Source organism: Labeo rohita, chromosome 19 (assembly GCF_022985175.1).
Source record: "Labeo rohita strain BAU-BD-2019 chromosome 19, IGBB_LRoh.1.0, whole genome shotgun sequence".
NCBI lineage: Eukaryota > Metazoa > Chordata > Actinopteri > Cypriniformes > Cyprinidae > Labeo > Labeo rohita.
In genome coordinates, this window is record NC_066887.1 from 11,214,513 (window position 1) to 11,232,795 (window position 18,283).

Genomic DNA, 18,283 nt, shown 5'->3' on the forward strand with positions numbered 1-18,283 from the left:
AGCATCATTACTCCTTCAGAAATCGTTCTAATATTGATTTTCTGTTTAAAAACATTTATAATTATTATGTTGAAAACAGCTGATTTTTTTTTCAGGTTTCTTTGATGAATAGAAAAAGTTCAGAAGAACAGCATTTGAAATAGTTTTGTAACATTATATATGCCATTATCATCACTTTTGATCAATTTTAAGCATCGTTGCTAAATAAATTTCCTTCCCAAATAAACAAATAAATATACTGACTCTAAGCTTTTGAATGGTATAGGGTATAATGTTGTAAAAGCTTTTTATTTTAGATAAATGCTGATATTTGGATCTTTATATAAATCAAAGAATTCTAAAAAAAAAAAGCTCATCTGTTTTAAATATTTATGCTGCTGCTGCTGCTGCTGCTGCTGATGATGATAATAATAATAAATGTTTCTTGAACAGCAAATCAGATTAGAATGGTTTCTGAAGGATCATGTGACACTGAAGACTGGAGTAATGATGCTGAAAATGTATCTTTGATCACAGGAATAAATTACATTTTAAACTATATTCAAATAGAAATTGCAGTTGTTTTAAATAGTAAAAAATATTTTACAATATTACTGCTTTTGCTGTATTCTGAATCAAATAAAATGCAGGCTTGGTGAGCAGAAGAGATTTCTCTAAAAAAAAAATCAAAAAAACATTAGAAATCTTCCTGTCCAAAAACTGGTGGTGTAGTACTTATTTTGAACACACACACTATTTTGTGAAGTGGATAGAAATGATCATATTCTAATAGTGAAATAAAATATCCCTTGAATGATCTTGGGCTGTTTGTTTATGTCAGTCTCTCTATCCGCGGGAAATGCGGAGTCACGTGACGCTACAAAGGCAGTACTTAAGCCAGTGGCGCGCTCTTCACACACAAGCTGTTGTGCTCTAGTGAGTTGTTGAGAGGCGTGTGTGGTTATCGTGCAATTTTCGTGAGTATCATCTTTGACTTGTGTTGGTTTTTGATTAGGTCAGTTACACGAGGCTTTATGTTAATTTTTAAGAATTGGTAACGTGCTTTTAAAAGTAGAGTTTGTGCAAGTGTCGCTCGATTCATTCAACGTGTTTGGACGCAGACAGCGGCCTACTTTGATAGTCATCCGCTTTTTTTTTTTTTTAAAGTAATACATGTATGGTGTTGGTGTCTTTTTAATCTATATAGGCGAACTAGTGGTTGTTGCTAATCCACATTCCGGTTTTAATTATTGAGCGTTTTGGCTGTCTGTTAGTGTTATCAGCTGTTTATTTTCTAAGAATTTAGTCACCTACTATATGAAGTTTCAGCTGCTATGTAACGTGCTGTAACTTGATATAAAATATCTTGGTAATTTATAGATGTCATTTTTGTGCTATGTTTAAAAACCATTAGCCTTAATGTTTTGTTTCCATTTAAGAAAACTATTAAACCTGTTGAATCTAATATTTGGTAATGAGGATCTTAAAAGTAATTACTTGTAGGCAGGAATTAGTCCAGGAGGCTAGTAAGTTTAAGACTAGCTTTTTCAGAAAATTCTTTTCAAGCCAAAATAACTGGAGCACAACATGACCTTTTAAACTGATGAAACTTAATTACTGAATTCTGTTCTAGGTGAAAACATGAGTGCCATCAGAAGACCCAAACATGCGGAGAATCCCTCTGAAAACATCAAGGTATGTGAGAATGTTTTGGCTCTGTTTAGTTAAGTTGTTTAAGTTGCTACTAGATGTAAGAACAACTGCTGATCCAGTGTTGTTGGGTGATTCAATTAGTATTAATGGCTCCTTAACTCCCTATGAGTGATTTTAAGAGTGGCCCATAGTTATTTATTGGTTAGTATTGTCAAAAAGGGAATAAGTGATAAAACAAATCTCAACATGTTTTTAACTTGATCACATTTCTCATTTAGGACAAACTGAACTCAGACCTTGTTCTGTTTTTAAATTAATCATTGCCAATGTGTCGAAATCCAGTAACTGTGCATCCGTCTGCCACCGTGTTGTTTGAGTGAAAACATTAACCAACTCCAAACTTGCAGTTGGTCATAAGGAGACTTCTGTGGCAAGTTCCCACGGTAATTACAGGTTAAAGAATGTTGCAGTAAGATAATAATGCAAGCAGACCAATCGCTGCTCGTGGGAATCGGAGGTGTTTACAGCATGCAGCTGATGTGCGGCCTGCCCCTTTCCCACGCTTGTTAGAACGGCCGATACGCAGAGTTGCTCAGATACCTTGCTTGTTGCCATCTCGTGCTGACAAGTGTAAGAGGAGAAGAATGACTGTTGAGGCAGGTGAATGGAGCCTGTTACTGTATGCTTGGATAGAGTTGCTTAACTTTCATTTTCACCGAAATGAGCCTTTTATTCTTGGTGTTTTGTTTTTAAGTTGATGACACCTGAGGACCCTGAGATTAAATCTTTAACTTTCTTTCCTCAGAAATTCTTTGTAGCACCAACATCTGGAGCAGAATCAGGGAGGAGGACGCTGCAGGTCCTTCAGCCGTCTGCTGTCAATAAGAACCTTGGTCGTATCATTGAGGTACATGGCGGTGGTGTTACAAAGTTTAGACTGTGTAGTTGGGGAGCGAGTTAAAACCAAATTTCTCCCTGTTTAGAATGGCAAAGCGGTTCCTAAAAGGAAGATGTGGAGCACCGAACAGGTGAAGGGCTCGAAGAGGGTCAAAGCAGAGGTGGCTATAAAATCCACAAGTCCAGAAAATGAAAACCAGCCTGAGGGAGTCACGCAAGAGGCCTATGAGCTCATGATCAAAGGTAAATGACCCCCTGCTTTGTTCAGGGAAGATGATTGGATTATTTGCGTTCTTGCCGAAGCTGTGCCTGTTAATGCTGCCATGCAGTTAAATTGTTTAAAGTTTGCTATCTAATGGTGATGGACAGTTCATGTAACTTGGTATTGAATGTGCTTTTTTTTTTGTTTCTGTTCAGAAACCCCTGGGTCCTCCTACTGGAAGGAGGTGGCAGAAGAGAGGCGCAAAGCCCTGTTTACTGTTCTCCAAGAGAATGAAAAGGTGAGTTAATCAATGGGTGATTTGTTGATGATTAGCCATTCCACTTCACTTCTTTGTATAGGGCTGATGATTCAGTGTTCATTCTTAATATCTTAAGACTTACTCACTGTGCTTTTCCTTAATTGTTTGATTTAGATGTGTGGTGGCTGTGCTCATTTGTTTTTTAACTTTCAACATTAGTTGCACAAAGACATTGAAGCCAAAGATGAACAGATTGCTCAGCTGAAGAGCGAAAATGAAGAGCTACAGGAGCTGGCACAGCACGTACAACACATGGCTGACATGATTGAGGTAAGTGCTCTGTGTATGTATTTTTGAAGTCTGACATCCCTTTCTGAATCCAAACATGACTGCTTATGGGGTTCGTACAAGGTGCTTTAAGTACTTGAATTTTAGTTTTTGAAATTAAGGCCTGGTGAATGCTTCAAAACGGCAATATTCCTGAAGAAGTACTTGAAGTGCTTGAATTATTGAAAGACAATGTATCTATGAAACAAGTGTTTAATTTAGTCAAGCACATCTCCGTTAACGTCAGAAAATGTCTGAGCTAAGCAAGTAGCAGTACTGACTATTGTGTAAACATGGCTAAAGATGAACTGAATCAATTCAATTCTCCGATTCAAACTTGTGACTTCAGTCATTCATTTCAAGCAATTCGCTAGCAAAACCAGATCAAATTAATTTCAAATTTTAGCCTTGCTTGTAATGGCTTTAAAAAGCACGTAACGGGTAAAACTTTGTTTGCGTTGTTTGGCGGAATGACTTGCAATTCGGGACTTCCGAGCATGGACTCGAATCATCGATTATGATCCACTCCAAAGTTCAGATCTAAAATCAAATGGTTCAGATCAGGAAGTGTGGGTTAGTGAATTGTTTCAGATCTGTATTTAGGCATGGTTTTCTCAAGTCGTATTAAATCCTTGTTTATCAGTAGAAAACCATTAAGGCAGTACAGTTATAAACGAAAAGAGAAAGTGTGCACAAATGCAAAGAATTTGAAATGGAAGTTGTTGTTTGACAAGTGAGATCTGTAAAGTCTTTGAAAATCAAAGTAGTGCTTGACAAGTCCTTGAAAGTCCTAGAATTTCACTTTAGAGTATCTGTATGAGCCCTGTAGTGCTGTAGTACTACTGAAAAATCATGATTTCTTGTCCTCCATACTGCATCTATGGGTATATTTACATGAAAATGGTGTTAAAAAAAAAAAAAAACTAAAAATAACCCACCTCCTTGTCCCTAGTTAAGTCTGTGTTCCTTTGAATTCTCTCAGAGATTAACTGGTAAAAGTCCAGACAGTCTAGAGGAGCTGCGTGAGATAGCCTTTGACGCTGAGGATGAGGAAGAAGAGGAAGATGAAAATCAGGAGGAACAACATGGAGATGAAAGTGAAGATGAGAGCCAGGACAATCTTGAACTTGGCACAGAACGGTCACATGACCTTGATGTGCCATGTAAGGATGACTCCACAACGGATGAAAGCTGAAATGATGTCTTATGAAAAATACTGAACTGAAAAGAACCATTATGGACCAGTTGTTTGGTTTTATTTGAATGTTTAACTTTGCCTTCGATGCACCTTTTTATTTTAATACTTTTACCCTTGCTGTAAATGAGCTTTTATTTTCAGTACCTGTAGTTAATGTGCATGTTCACTGCCAGTGTACATATGTAAAATTGAATGCATACAACGGAAATAAACTCATATTTTGTACACATCCTTTTTAATTGTTTACCTAACATTTGACCACTCTTGGTGTAAGTGAAGCCCTTCTGCTCATCTTCCTCATGCAAAGTGTCACTCTTTGAGCTCTGCTGGTAGCCTAAAACCCCGAGAAGCTCCTGAGCAAAGTTTAAAGGCCATCTGTCCCAGTTCAGGCTCGCCAGTTTCTCCAGACTGGACTGCAGGGTTGTGGAATCCTTGATGTGGCAGATGATGGGGATGTTGTGGCAACACAGGATGTTGAGCAGGTAGCAGCTCCAGCGCTGTGAGGTAATTGAGAGTTTGGTGGTTGGAGATATGAACTCCAGCAGCATGTCAGGGAGCCCAAGTGCTTGTGCTTTGTCTTGGTTGGCGACGTGGAGGTAACAGATCGTGCTGAGACCCTCTAGGACTTCAATGATGTGTTTGTCTGTAACGTCAGGTGTTTTCAGTAGCTCCACCATGCTTGCCATGTACTCATCTGCTGCTTGAGCTGCATGTTCATAACCACCTGAAAGAGTTTCAGTGTTAATTGGGGCAGTATCAATGTGTATAGTAATTATAAAAAGAATAAAAAATAAGTGGGTTTTTTATTTTTATTTTTTTTTATTAAATGGCAGCTAACCTCTAGAAACAAACCAGATGTTTGAACCCAAATTTAGTACCTACCAGTGTATGGCAAGCCATTTTGACATGTATTTCCATGCTCTTAGTAACTTTTTAGGTACCAGTATCGCTTTTTTTTTTTTTTTGTTTTTTTTTTTTTTTTTTTTTTTTTTTTTAAATTTACTAGTACTTCAATACTGTACTTAATTGATTCGATACTAGTACCTATTAAAAGATTCTAGTAGTTATTCATTAGGTCCTAGTACTTATTTAATAAACACTCGTATCTTTAAGAATGATTGCTAGTAACAATTCTGAGCTTACTAGTCAGATCTGCTTTTTTGCTTGTCTTATGACTAGTCCAAACGGCCACAGTAGAGTTCAGTTAAACGTTTTAGTAGGAAAACAAAATATCTTACTAGTAACTTTTCAAAAAAGTACAAGCTTTGATTGTGTATTAGTATCTACTGAATAAATATTAGTAGCTAATCAATAAGTACTTGTATCTATTTAATAGGTATGAGTACCTTATGAATAAGAGCTAGCATCTAATAAATACTGTAGTATGTAGTAAATGGTAAATTTAAAAACTAGTACCTATTTAATTGGTAAGAGTATCTAATAATAGGTACTACTATCTAAAAATATGTACTAGTACATAATTTGTTACTAGTAACAACAGAATAGTTACTAATCACTATTGAAAAAAGTACTAATAGTTTATGAATAAGTACTTGTATCTATTAATAAGTACTACTGTATACTAAATGGGCAATAGTTTCTAATAAATGAGTCCTAGTATTCAAGTACAAGTATCTATCAAAAGGCACTAGTAGTAAGTACTCATACATACTTGGAAAAGATACTAGTATCTAATGAAAAACCACTGGACTACATACTAATCAAAAATGAGTAGTTGATATCTCAATGACAGATCCCCATAGAAGTCAATTGCAGAAATTTGTTACTAACAACAGAATTACTAGTCACTATTGAAAGAAGTACTAGGGTCATACTATACTTGTGGGTACATCTCATGTTAGTGAAGTATATTTTTAATATATTTTCATCCAATATAAAGCCCCAATGCTTAATTTTCTAGTACACAATTATATTTTTACCAATCACACGTTGACAAGTGTCATGTCTTTTGTTGAAAAATGTGTATATCACATACAACCCTTGCATTCAGCTGTCCAATTTTGTAAAGTTGCTCATTCTACACTGCATTCAAGCATGAAAATTACCTTAATTTCATAGTTTTGCCTTCAATTAGATTAAACTATCAAGACATTTGGGTGTGCGCTTCAAAAATAAGTGTTTATTGTAATATAACTTGTTTTATTTGTGTCCGAAAAACCATTGTCAACTAAGTTACCCACTAGAAACCTCCCCAGGAATGGTTTGTCACATTTTCACATAATTCGCACAGTATGATGATATTTCCTCTAGAAGCACATGGATGAAACACTAGAAGTTATGTTCTCTCTCTTTCCCCTAATAAATATTGGTTAGACTAGCAAACCTGTGTCAAGAGTGTTACACAAGTATTATTGCTAGAAATTTTAACTAAGACAATTGAACTAAAACGTATGTTCTGTTTATGGAAATATATTTCTAAACATACCATATGCTTAGTAGTTCTAGGCTCCCATGTTGAGTATAGGCCCAAAACACAAAAAATGTGAGTTAAGTAATCTGTCAACTGTGTTACTCAGTAAAAGTAACATGGTGGACAGTAGCAAACATAGATGGTATTTTAAGCACATATTTCTATAGATCACCTTTATGTATATAGCACTTTATACAATATAGATTGTTTCAAAGCAGCTATGTAAGATCATGTTTGGGTTTTTGGGAAAAAGAAAAACTTCTTTCTTCATATTGTCAAATTCTAAATGTACTAATTATAGAATGACCCACTAGTATCTTATGAATAAGCAATAGTATAGGTACTAGTATCTAATGAAAAACTGCTAGTGTCTACTTAATAGGCACTAGTTTCTGATGAATGAGTACTAGTATCTAATACATAAGTACTAGTAGCATGAATTTGATACTAGCACGGTTTATAGATTAAAACAGCTTGCCATATAAACGACCGTTAGTACCTAAAACTGTGCGATTTTGGACGCAGCTAATCATTTGCTTTGATTCTCGCTCATTAACACCACCTGTTGGCGGTTTTACTTTCATGTTTGAAAATATCACTTCACCTAACGATAAAAATGTATTAAACGTCTTTAATACAGACACGTTTTTTGATCACCTGTGTAACTTAGGATCCCAATGTCCCGAGCTGCGTCCGCTCTCACTGCTATTGACAGCTGCGTATCCTGGATGAGTTGACCAGCCCTGTAGATCTTGTTTTTATGGCTTCTGTCTGTGTCTTCCACACCAGACGAAAAATAAGGCTTAATGCAAGTATCGTAAAATGAGGAGAGGAACCGAATCATGCGTCTGCCTGCCTGTCTTAGAAAAAAAACAGCTTTTTTTCAAAACAGAATGTTTTTTTCCTGGACCGTTTTCACGCGCCTGTGATGACGCGTTTTAACGGTCATCATCATCATAAATCCTTTAAACTTTTTTAGATTTTGATTTTTAAAAATATGTATGTGCATTTATAACACTATACATTGTATTATAACACCTTTTCATCAAGTTACAAAAAAACTGGTTAACGCTATGCGAGGGTGTTTAATGCCGCGTCTGTGGGAGGGACGGTAAATTTGATTGTTCTTTCTTCTGACTGCCGATATCAGTCTCTCAATTTTTTTCCTTTGATTAAAAGTCGTGAAAACACTATCGTGTAGTTTTTCTTTGCTATTTGAGCAAATGTGGATGCAAAAAATATATATTTGTGGTACTCTCCCATTCACTGCTCTCTGATTTTACCCAACTATGACGACTTCCGCTATGAGAAACCCGGAAATGTGAAAGGTCCATTTGGTTTGTTATCGTGACGTCACCCGTTTAGTACGTTTTCACAAAAACAGAGGAAAGCTTTCCAACAGCCTTATAAAATACCTCAACAAAACAGTACTTTAATGATGTTATTCGTCTCTGTGTTAACCCTTACGAAAATTAACCAACAACAACAAAAAACGTGGTTACTATAGTTAAACTATGGTAACCATAAAACAACCATGGGTTTAGTACACTAACCCTAGTAAAACAGTGGTCATTAATACGCCAAAGGTACATTTTTACCATAAAAAACCATGGTTAATTGACTTAAAATGAATTAAAGCAGCACAAGTACTTAACTTTATTTAAGTACAGTAATTTCGTTACGGACTAGATTATTTTTGTTAGAGTTTAAAACTGGACTGTAAATTTCTAGTTCCCAGCATGCTTTGCCATGGACTGGATCATGAAACTAATGAAACTGGGTTATTTTGTTATACAGTATTGAACAACAGCTGTTTTAATGTTAGTGCAGTAACCAGTCTCTTTTGTTTCTCATATTGTACATTGTACAAAAATTGTAAAAAATGTACCAGGCATTAAAAACAGCGCAATGCCATATCTGATAATTATGTAAAAATAAATTTTATTGCCACTTTCAGCAGAGGAAATACAGTAAACTCAAAAAAATGAAAAGAAAAATGAAACAGTGAGGGAACATTAGCATTGACATCAAGTGAAATCTGCTTTCATTCAAACAGTAGTAGCTAAAGCTATTGCAACGGCAAGCTGTGCGCTCAAGCCCTCGACACATACAGTCACACGCTCACAAAACCATAACACAACAGCTTTCCTATAAAGAAGGACATTAATTTACATTTGAATGAGGTTTGAACAATAAATGCAGTTGAATTTCACTGAGCTTCTTTCTGAGATGAATACAAGGCAAAAATGTTCAACCTTTTCACGTGATATCTCTGTGCAAAGAAAGAAGGAGTGATCACCAATGCCCAGGGTCAAATACTGTAACGGTGGTCATTAGACAAACTCACAACACAAGAGCAAAACACAGCCATTAACTGCTGTGACTGAATACAGAAAACAGAAATAACAAAAGTATTATTTTTGAATATCTGTCATAGAGCATTCTGATAAATAGAAACCACAAACCAGCCTTAAATATACTGACTTCTGTATCATTATGGCTTTAGGAGTTTATGCGGTATGTGTCAAATAACATGTTTAACATGTTAAAAAACAATCTTACCGAAACATTTCAGTTGTGCTTGTGAGGCATATACTTCAGTAACCTTTCTGTACTCAGTACATTCCTCGAAATGTGCTCTTTTGATGGATTTAGGCCCCTGCTTTCCATTACAATTCTCAATGTCATAGAAAAAATTGCAAAAATAGGTCGGGCGATCTACAAAACTGCTTTTTAATTGCCGCCATAAGCGTAAATTCACATTTGAGAGCTTTCAACACGGGGTGTGTAAATGTCAAAAAGCGAGGCAAGCGTCAGGTGCATTAGCATACTGAAAAGACGTTTAGGAAAGGTTCCCTTGAGCACAAATACTGTATAACTCCATGAATACACTGTTAAAAGATGATACTTATCAATAAAACATCTTTCTATATGTAAAATGCCAACTATATATATATATATATAATATAAAAAAAAAATCATAGTGAATAGCCCCTCAGGAATACCAAATCCTGTCTGTACCTAATCATACTGTGAACAGATATTTAGTACAACGTTAATACAATCTGTTCTCAGTATTTAAAAAAAAAGAGAGGGTGAAATCAGCATCTTACCATAGTGAAGAGAAATGAAAAATAAATAAATCAAATGATATTACAGTCACATGACTCAGTAGTACAGTAACAATAGGCACAGAAGCAAGTTCAGATCACAGAGCAAATATACTTCCAGTCTTCATTTACGTAGAAACCAAAAATTCACAGTAATGCATCACGCTTCTCTGACTGAATATAGTGTGAAAGTGCATTTTCAGATACTCTGATGCTTGTTGTAAGATCCCATGTGCTCAGGCATTAGTACCGTGTTAACGCAATTGTTCACTACAGGCTCTGTCCATAGAAATATTTTCTCCTGACCGGTGAAGGCAAGCGAGCGATGTTTAAATCAGAAGTCCACCATCCAAGCCGGTTTTTCAGTAATGACTACTTAAAATCTTTTCTTTCCTAGAGGTTACAGAAAATCTCACTCTGTCCAGGTCAAACAACTCAAGCGGGGAGCATAAAAACAGTCCCTTATAATCCCTGAAACGGAACGGCACATACAAAGGAAAAAAAAAAATTAAAATAGGATTTGCTGTCTATTTACATGCTTCCAACAGTGCAACTGCAATCTGCAAATAACTAAATTCCAATATTAACACTCTTATTGTTCAATCAGCAATTGATGACTCTTGACCACTGTGACATGAGTAGTATAAATGTGAACATCCTGCAGAGAAGGAGACTCTGTATTGAAGGTCTCAAAATGTAGGCCTAAATCGAAGGCTAAGCTTCTGTTTTCCCCTTAGCAGGTGGTGTGTATTTCACATCTGAAGTGTGCAGGGTCACGGGGGTCGTTTTTCTAAAATGAAGTGGTAACGGCATTACCACGACGAGTGCCCAAACGCACCATCTCCCTCGGCACTGTGTCCAACTGCTCGTATGCCAGCCGCCCGTCTTCACCTGAGAACATAGACACACACAAACACACTCTGTAAGAGTCACAGGAAGGGTGGAGTTTTGTGGCTTTCAGTTGATGTTTACAAGCAATGTGTTACATAGCTTTTTAAGAGACCTGCACAAATAAAATACTGCATGTCTACAGAGAACAAACCCGTCATTTCCAAATAAATCATGTATCTTAGATTCTTCTACTTTAATTAGCAAAGTAAGATATTGTTCTGCAAGCATTAAATTGATCAAAAGTGACCACAAAAATATTAAAAGCAAATGTGAAGTAAAAGCGCAATCGCAAGCATGCCGTTTTGGATTGTTTTTGATATCACATCTTTCAGCTCTTTCATCGTGAGTCATGTTTTTCACGGGATTCATTCCCCATCCTAAAGCGGGCTCACACTACAGAATTTTAGCCTGATTTTGCTCCGATTTTCCCCTCCCGAGAATCGGAACAAAAATCTTGTCAAGCACCTCGATCGGTCCTGATGGTCGGCATGGATTATCTGGTAATGTGAGACGTTCACAGATCGAATCTTGCACCTCCCAATCTGCTCTCACACAAATCGGGGCCGCCCCGACTATATCAAACATGTTTGATATTCAGGATTTTACATCGGGATGATCACGGCTATGATTACGTCAGTACTTTCATAACAGCCAATGCGCGACTGCAAAACAGCTGCTGTACGGTCCATTGGATAGTGGAGATAGAGGAAACTGCTTCTTATGTTTTTGTAGTAACACTGTCTGTATAATATGTTGAAAACATACCACAACCGCATGGAGCAAGGAAAGCTCTGGAGTGAAGTCGTCTCATACCAGGTGAGTGCATAAAGCTGCTAGTACACTAACTAACATTTGTAAACATTAGTTGCTGAAATGACGATCTGTTAAGATCATGTGAGGCGATCCCTCCGTCATGATAATCTTATTAATATCTTGTAGTGTGTGATGCGCCACAATTTTCAAATCTTGTAGTGTGAGCCCAGCTTAAGTCTAATTCCGTGCCGACTGAGCTACCGAGCAAGCTTGTTGCTTACGTCCGGAAAGCGAAACATATGGAGCTGTAATAATTTGATAACACATAATTTAAGATATTTCAAAGGGATAGTTCACCCAAAAATCTAAATTACCCCATGATTTACTCACCCTCAAGGTAAGTCATGTGTATATGACTTTTATCTTTCAGACGAACACAATCGAAGTTATATTAAAAAATGTCCTGGCTCTTCCAAGCTTTAAAATGGCAGTGAATGGCTGTTGAGATATTGAAGCACAATAAAGTACGTCCATCCATCATAAAAAAGTGCTCCACACAGCTCTGGGGGACAATATAGGCCTTCTGAAGTGAATCGATGTGTTTTGGTAAGAAAAATATCAATATTTGAAATTTTATAAATCGTTAGCTTCTGCTAACTGTTGTACGCATGTTCACAAGAGAGTGGTGTTGTAGCGAATGACGTAGGATGTAGACATAGAGTAAGCTCCGGTGAGAAGTGATGAATATGGAAGCACAGAGAACAGATCAAAACAAAACACCGGTCACAGATTAGAAGTACAAAAAGAAAAACGTCAGAGGATTTCAATATAAGCCCAGAGGAAGGTTTTCCTTTGCTGTAAACAAACCTTAGTTCTCGAGAGACTAGTATATTCTTATTGGAGGATATGCTACAACTACGTCCTACATCACCTGCTGGAACACCACTCTTTCGTGACGCATGTACAACAGTTAGCAAAAGCTAGAAATGATGGTTTATAAGTTTTAAATATGGATATTTTTCATACACAAATGCATTGATTTGCTTCAGAAGACCTTTATTAACCCCCCAGAGCTGTGTGGAGTACTTTTTATTATGGATAGGTGCACTTTTTTGGGGTTCAAAATCCCAACACCCATTCACTGCCATTATAAAGCTTGGAAGAACCAGGATATTTTTTAATGTAACTCCGATTGTATTTGTCTGAAAGAAGAAAGTCATATACACTTAGGATGGCTTGAGGGTGAGTAAATCATGGGTAAATTTTCATTTTTGGGTGAACTATCCCTTTAAGATGTTTTAAGAACCTAGGAACCCTAGTGCAAGCATACTCCTAAAAGTTAATCGTACAGGTTTAGCTCTTCTGGGAAAACAGACCAAAAATATTGATGACTTCATCATATACACATTTTTGTCTAATAACAAACTGTCTAGAATACACTAATTTGCAGAAAGAGCATTAAACTGACTAATAGTTCAGAGGATGTGTCATTGGTGTGACTGGATGTTTTACCGAAAGTGAGAAGGGTTTCTATGGCAATCTGGCGGACATCTTCATCGGCTGAGTCACACAGTAACACCACAGCATCAATGCTTTCCACAGCCTGAAAATAACCCGAGACAGACAGGAAGTTTTAAAGAAAAGTCTTGTAAACAATCACAGATATGATTTAATCTTCAGTTTAAGTGATGTGTGATCCAATCAAAAAGTCAAATTGACCTGCAAGCAGCTGAGAGCGGCACATGCAGCTCTTGATCTGTCTACTTCTGATAAGGCTTGTGTGTAACAATCAACAGCCTGTTGAAGACAAACATGAAAAAACAACCTCTTAACAACTTCAAACTTTTGAATGTTATAGACCGGCTATAGACCAACCCATTAATCAATTCCATCAACAGCCAAAAATGGGCTGTACAAGCCAGGTAAGAAACTGACCTTTGACCTGAAGGGTTTGTGTGAAGCAGCAGAGGAGAAGAAGGCTGTAGCGACCTTTATCACATCAGGGTCATCAGAGGTCAATAGCGCAGCCACGGCCCACAGGGTTTGAGTACGGGGCTGGAGACACGTGACGGACACTTCCAGTAGTTCCTTCACACAACGTTCTGTATCCCCACAGCTCAGGGCTTCTTCAAGCATGACTGGTTTGGACACCAAAAAGACACGGTATGCTAAAACTGTAACCTATATAAGTAAAACTAATAACCTGTAAAGCTTTAAACTCATTATTCAATAAAACATCTTACCCTCTTTGGATAAATCCAGAAGGTGTTGCTCCATATCCGTGACATCGTGTTCAACAGTGTAGTGGTGGAACTGAAACACAGTGAGGACATCCTGTGCCAGAAGGGATGCTGACGGAGACAAGGCAGAGGCCAGCTCGCTCCTGTCCATCATCTCATTCACTACCATCCTGATCACTGGATACACATGTAAACACAGGCAGATGAACGCTGAAGCTACATTAACTGATGTTTCTTCCTGCAGATTGATATTGTTGTTACTCTCACTACCTGAGTCAGGAGAATGAGGCAGAATCTGTTGCAGTGGTAAGGCAAAGTTGAGATGCATATGCTTCAACACTCTGTCCAGCGTAGTATGGAACATACCACCACTGCAGTCGGACCACAGAGTCATCAGCGACGGACGCTCCACCATCCCAGGTAACACTGTTTAGGGAACCAAGAGAGGTTATTTAAATTCAAACACAACTTTTCATCTACCCTAAAGAGTGAAGTGAGAAAACTTAGCAGTCAGAAATACCGTTGAGGTCAAAACTTACATACACCCACACCTTTCATACACCTTGCATAATCTGCTAAATGTTAATTATAAGAATAAGAGGGATCATACAAAATCCATTTTATTTTTTATTTAGTACTGACCTGAAAAGAATATTTCACATTAAAGATGTTTACATATAGTCCACAAGAGAAAATAATAGTTGAATATATAATACTGACCCTGTTCAAAAGTTTACATACGCTTGATTCTTAATATGGTGTTGTTACCTGAATGATCCATAGCTGTGTTTTTTTTATTTTTTTTTTTGTTTGTTTAGTGATAGTTGTTCATGCACCCCTTGTTTGTCCTGAACACTTAAACTGCCCGCTGCTCTTCAGGAAAAACCTTCAGGTTCCACAAATTCCCTTTCCATCAATGACTGTATGATTTTGAGATCCATCTTTTCACACTGAGGAAAGAAACACGATGCATCACGATGCATTAAGAGCCGGGGGTGTAAACTTTTGAACAGAATAAAGATGTGTACATTTTTCTTATTTTACCTAAATATATTTTTTTCATTTAGTACTGCCCTTCAGAAACTACAGAATATACTTACATGTTTCCTAGACAACAAAATAAGTTAAATTTACCCTAATCTTTAAATTCAAAAAGTTTTCACCCCCAGCTCAATTAATGCTTAATGCATTGTTTTCACTTGTGATGCATGAGTGAGCATTTGAACCTTATGTAATAGTTACGTATGAGTCCTTCAGTTGTCCTAAGTGTGAAAAGATGGATCTCAAAATCATACAGTCATTGTTGGAAAGGGTTCAAATACACAAAAATGCTGAAAAGCCAAAGAATTTGTGGGACCTGAAGGATATTTATGAAGAACAGCAGTTTAACTGTTCAGAACAAACAAGGGACTCATGAACAACTATCACAAAAAAAACAAACAAAAAAAAAAAACAGCTGTGGATCATTCAGGTTACAACACAGTACTAAGAATCAAGCGTATGTAAACTTTTGAACAGGGTCATTTTTATAAATTCAACTATTATTTTCTCTTGTGGACTATATGTAAACATCTTTAATGTGAAATATCTTATTCAGGCCAGAACTAAATAGAAAGTAACATTGTATGATCCCTCTTATTTTGGTAAAATAATTAACATTTAGCAGATTCTGCAAGGTGTATGTAAACTTTTGACTTAAACTGTATTTCTTAGGTGCCATAAAATTGTATTTCACAGTATAACTGCCGGTCATTGTGTCACTTGTATTCCTTAGTTTAACAAAAACCTCAGGACAGATTATAATCTTGTTCCTCATATTTTCATTTGGTGCCTTAGTTTATGCAATATCACACATACACGCCATTAATAAAATAAACATTATGCCATAAATCTTTAAAAAACAAGTAAATGTGAGAAATAATATACTCACCATCAGACACTAAAATGCAGCTGCCTGGTCTGTCAAAGTTTTTCTCACTGAGCTCCTCCAACAGAAGTGTTTGAGTTGTTAGTTTTTGTAGGTATGTCTTGTGCTGCGACTGGCTTCCTCCTGAGGTCAACAACTGCATCCCACACATAAAGAAACTTCAGCATTTTATATCAACAAAACACAATGACACAGTTCAATCTGTTTATGCTATAAATGTGCTGTCGACTGACCATTTTTGGTCACAGACAAAGCAAAAACACACTATTGTACATTCTAAGAAAAAAGAAAATGAAGGTGGAAAGGTGGAAAAACACAATCACCTGGACAAGATGACTGCAGTATTGTAGATGAACGACGATGGCCACATCTAGGTTCTCGTTTCCTGTGGTGAGAGGCAACGGGCTGCCAGCCACACTGTTCCCCACACCAGTGTCCTCTGTGAGGGCTTCACTCAAGTGGCCTCTTGCTTCTGGATGTTGGCCTGACCTGTGGAACGTACAAGACGTTATGTGACCCTGGACCACAAAACCGGTCATAAGTGGCATTTTTTTCGAAATTGAAATTTATACATCATCTGAAAGCTGATAAGCTCTCCATTGATGTATGGTTTGTTAGGATAGGACAATATTTAGCTGAGTTACAACTACTTAATAATATGGAATCTGAGGGTGCAAAAAAATCAAAACATTGAGAAAATCACCTTTAAAGTTGTCCAAATGAAGTTAGCAATGCATATTACTAATCTACTAAGTTTTGATATATTTACAGTAGGAAATTTACAAAATATATTCATGGAACATGATCTTTACTAAATATCCTAATGATTTTTGGCATTAAAAAGAAAAATCAATAATTTTGACCCATACAATATATTTTTGGCTAGTGCTACAAATATACTCCAGCTACTTATGACTGGTTTTGTGGACCAGGGTCACATATTGTCACCACCAGAGGGCACTACATAAACACTAATACCGAGGCCATGTAGTCAAGTTCCTGAGAGAAACCTGATCACCAAAGGGTTTAATGTCCAACTCACCCGATTCTCTCTGACTCCATGTCAAAGAAGACAGCGCGTGAGAGGGTGGCAGCATCATCTCCGGTGTCATCGTCATCAAAGTCAGAGGTGTTGAGGAAGTCGAAACTTTCCAGAGCACTCTCCACGGTCAAACTGAGGCTTGATGAACGGCTCCTATGAGCAGGTACCCGACACTGAACAGAGACAACAACCTTCATTCACAACTGAGAGCAGAAGAGTCAATTTGAAGACAAGCACGAGACCTGAAGAGGGTCTTTGGTAAGATCATGCTAATTAAATGAACCAAGTTTCATGATCTGAAGACCACAAAGAACTCATTCACCTTAAGCAGGTCTTCTAGTCTCATAACCTCCTGCTCCAAGTCCTGCAGCTCTCCGCAGCGCTGGCCTAAGCTCTCCAGCCGCAGGAGCAGGGACTGAATGGCCTCCTCCAGGCTGCTCTCCTGAAATGTCCTGCTACCCTCTCCAGACCAGCTCACGGCGCCAGCTTCGGGCAGCATATCAGAGGATGTGAGTCTCCTCACCAGCTGCCTGGTCAGACTGCCTTCCTCCCCGTCCAGCTCCACTGGCTTCAGCTCCAGGGCTTCATCAGGCATGTTGGGCTCCAGGAACACCACATCCTCTGGTCCCACCGCAGACAGCTGACTCTCGGAGCACAGAGAGAGGGCCGCAGAGCCTGTGCCGTGCCCTTGGGCCTCAGCCTGATCCCAGTCCAGGTCTGGATCGCTGACACTGACACTGCCACAGTCTTCCTCCACACACTCCTCCTCAACCGGCTGCTCCTCAGAGACTGGAGCCGGTTCAGAGGGAGGGTCTATCTCAGGGGGCGTGACTGTGATCTCGGGGTTTGACTGAATGGGGGCGGGGCTTGAGGTGGGCGTGTCAGAGAAGGTGAAGGACAGGCGCTTGCATTCGGCCACACCACAGCCTCCGTTTTCAAAGACGTCATCTTGTAAAGTGGACTATGTGATGGAAAGAGAAATATAATATGGTATATATGTCTTTTAATGTGATTTATTATCTATATAGTGCTCTATATAATATTTTCTGTCTAAAGTCCAGCACACTAAAGAGCAGTAGAATGGTTGAAATGGTTTAACACAGGAATTCCCAAATGTTTAATCATCCGAAACCTTTTAACCTAAAGTAACCTCTAAGATTTTTATATTTTAACAACATATTTGCATGTTCACATTTTTATATAAAATGCACAACTATTCCAATGTTTGTTTGTTTTTTTCTATCAGTGAAATTGGTAGAAAGGATGCATTCAAATGAACAAATGTGACAGTATGGACGTTGTTACAAAATATTTCTATTTCAAATGCTGTTCTTTTAAACGTTCTATTCATCAGAGAACCCTGATTAAAAACCA

At 37.7% G+C, this 18,283-nt stretch overlaps 3 protein-coding genes across 6 annotated transcripts in view; 1 reads left to right on the forward strand and 2 right to left on the reverse strand.

Annotated features, from left to right (window-relative positions):
* Window positions 1–875: 875 nt before the first annotated feature.
* On the forward strand, window positions 876–4,742 carry gmnn (geminin DNA replication inhibitor). The gene is made up of 7 exons (XM_051137730.1): window positions 876–956; window positions 1,613–1,674; window positions 2,438–2,539; window positions 2,616–2,772; window positions 2,947–3,029; window positions 3,210–3,320; window positions 4,300–4,742. The coding sequence occupies exons 2-7, from the start codon at window positions 1,621–1,623 to the stop codon at window positions 4,510–4,512; spliced, it is 720 nt and encodes a 239-aa protein (XP_050993687.1). The 5' UTR covers window positions 876–956; window positions 1,613–1,620; the 3' UTR covers window positions 4,513–4,742.
* On the reverse strand, window positions 4,653–7,908 carry LOC127182105 (armadillo-like helical domain-containing protein 2). Its single transcript, XM_051137217.1, has 3 exons — window positions 7,604–7,908; window positions 4,742–5,239; window positions 4,653–4,681 (listed from the first exon to the last, which is right to left on the reverse strand). Exons 1-3 carry the CDS (start codon window positions 7,788–7,790, stop codon window positions 4,653–4,655), a joined length of 714 nt encoding a protein of 237 aa, XP_050993174.1. The 5' UTR covers window positions 7,791–7,908.
* A 954-nt stretch (window positions 7,909–8,862) lies between these two features.
* ripor2 (RHO family interacting cell polarization regulator 2) overlaps window positions 8,863–18,283 on the reverse strand; it is an 85,614-nt gene continuing 76,193 nt past the window's right edge. For all 4 annotated transcript variants that reach the window (XM_051136398.1, XM_051136397.1, XM_051136401.1 and 1 more), the window contains 10 exons: window positions 17,232–17,870; window positions 16,910–17,082; window positions 16,191–16,356; window positions 15,871–16,003; window positions 14,211–14,366; window positions 13,944–14,117; window positions 13,636–13,838; window positions 13,420–13,497; window positions 13,213–13,303; window positions 8,863–10,947 (listed from right to left, as the gene is read on the reverse strand). In XM_051136398.1, coding sequence (XP_050992355.1) covers window positions 10,847–10,947; window positions 13,213–13,303; window positions 13,420–13,497; window positions 13,636–13,838; window positions 13,944–14,117; window positions 14,211–14,366; window positions 15,871–16,003; window positions 16,191–16,356; window positions 16,910–17,082; window positions 17,232–17,870 — 1,914 coding nt within the window. In that variant the 3' untranslated portion in view covers window positions 8,863–10,846. The remainder of the gene's footprint in view (window positions 10,948–13,212; window positions 13,304–13,419; window positions 13,498–13,635; window positions 13,839–13,943; window positions 14,118–14,210; window positions 14,367–15,870; window positions 16,004–16,190; window positions 16,357–16,909; window positions 17,083–17,231; window positions 17,871–18,283) is intronic.

Excerpts from the sequence above, each read along its gene's own strand:
- LOC127182105 (XM_051137217.1), bottom strand. The coding sequence starts at position 7,790 with ATGATTCGGTTCCTCTCCTCATTTTACGATACTTGCATTAAGCCTTAT. Across the intron at positions 5,240-7,603 it reads TGGGATCCTAAGTTACACAG|GTGGTTATGAACATGCAGCT; the intron begins GTGATCAAAAAA and ends AAACTCTTTCAG. Across the intron at positions 4,682-4,741 it reads TAAACAATTAAAAAGGATGT|TGAACATGCACATTAACTAC; the intron begins GTACAAAATATG and ends GTACACTGGCAG.
- gmnn (XM_051137730.1), top strand. The coding sequence starts at position 1,621 with ATGAGTGCCATCAGAAGACCCAAACATGCGGAGAATCCCTCTGAAAAC. Across the intron at positions 3,030-3,209 it reads TTCTCCAAGAGAATGAAAAG|TTGCACAAAGACATTGAAGC; the intron begins GTGAGTTAATCA and ends TTTCAACATTAG. Across the intron at positions 3,321-4,299 it reads ACATGGCTGACATGATTGAG|AGATTAACTGGTAAAAGTCC; the intron begins GTAAGTGCTCTG and ends GAATTCTCTCAG.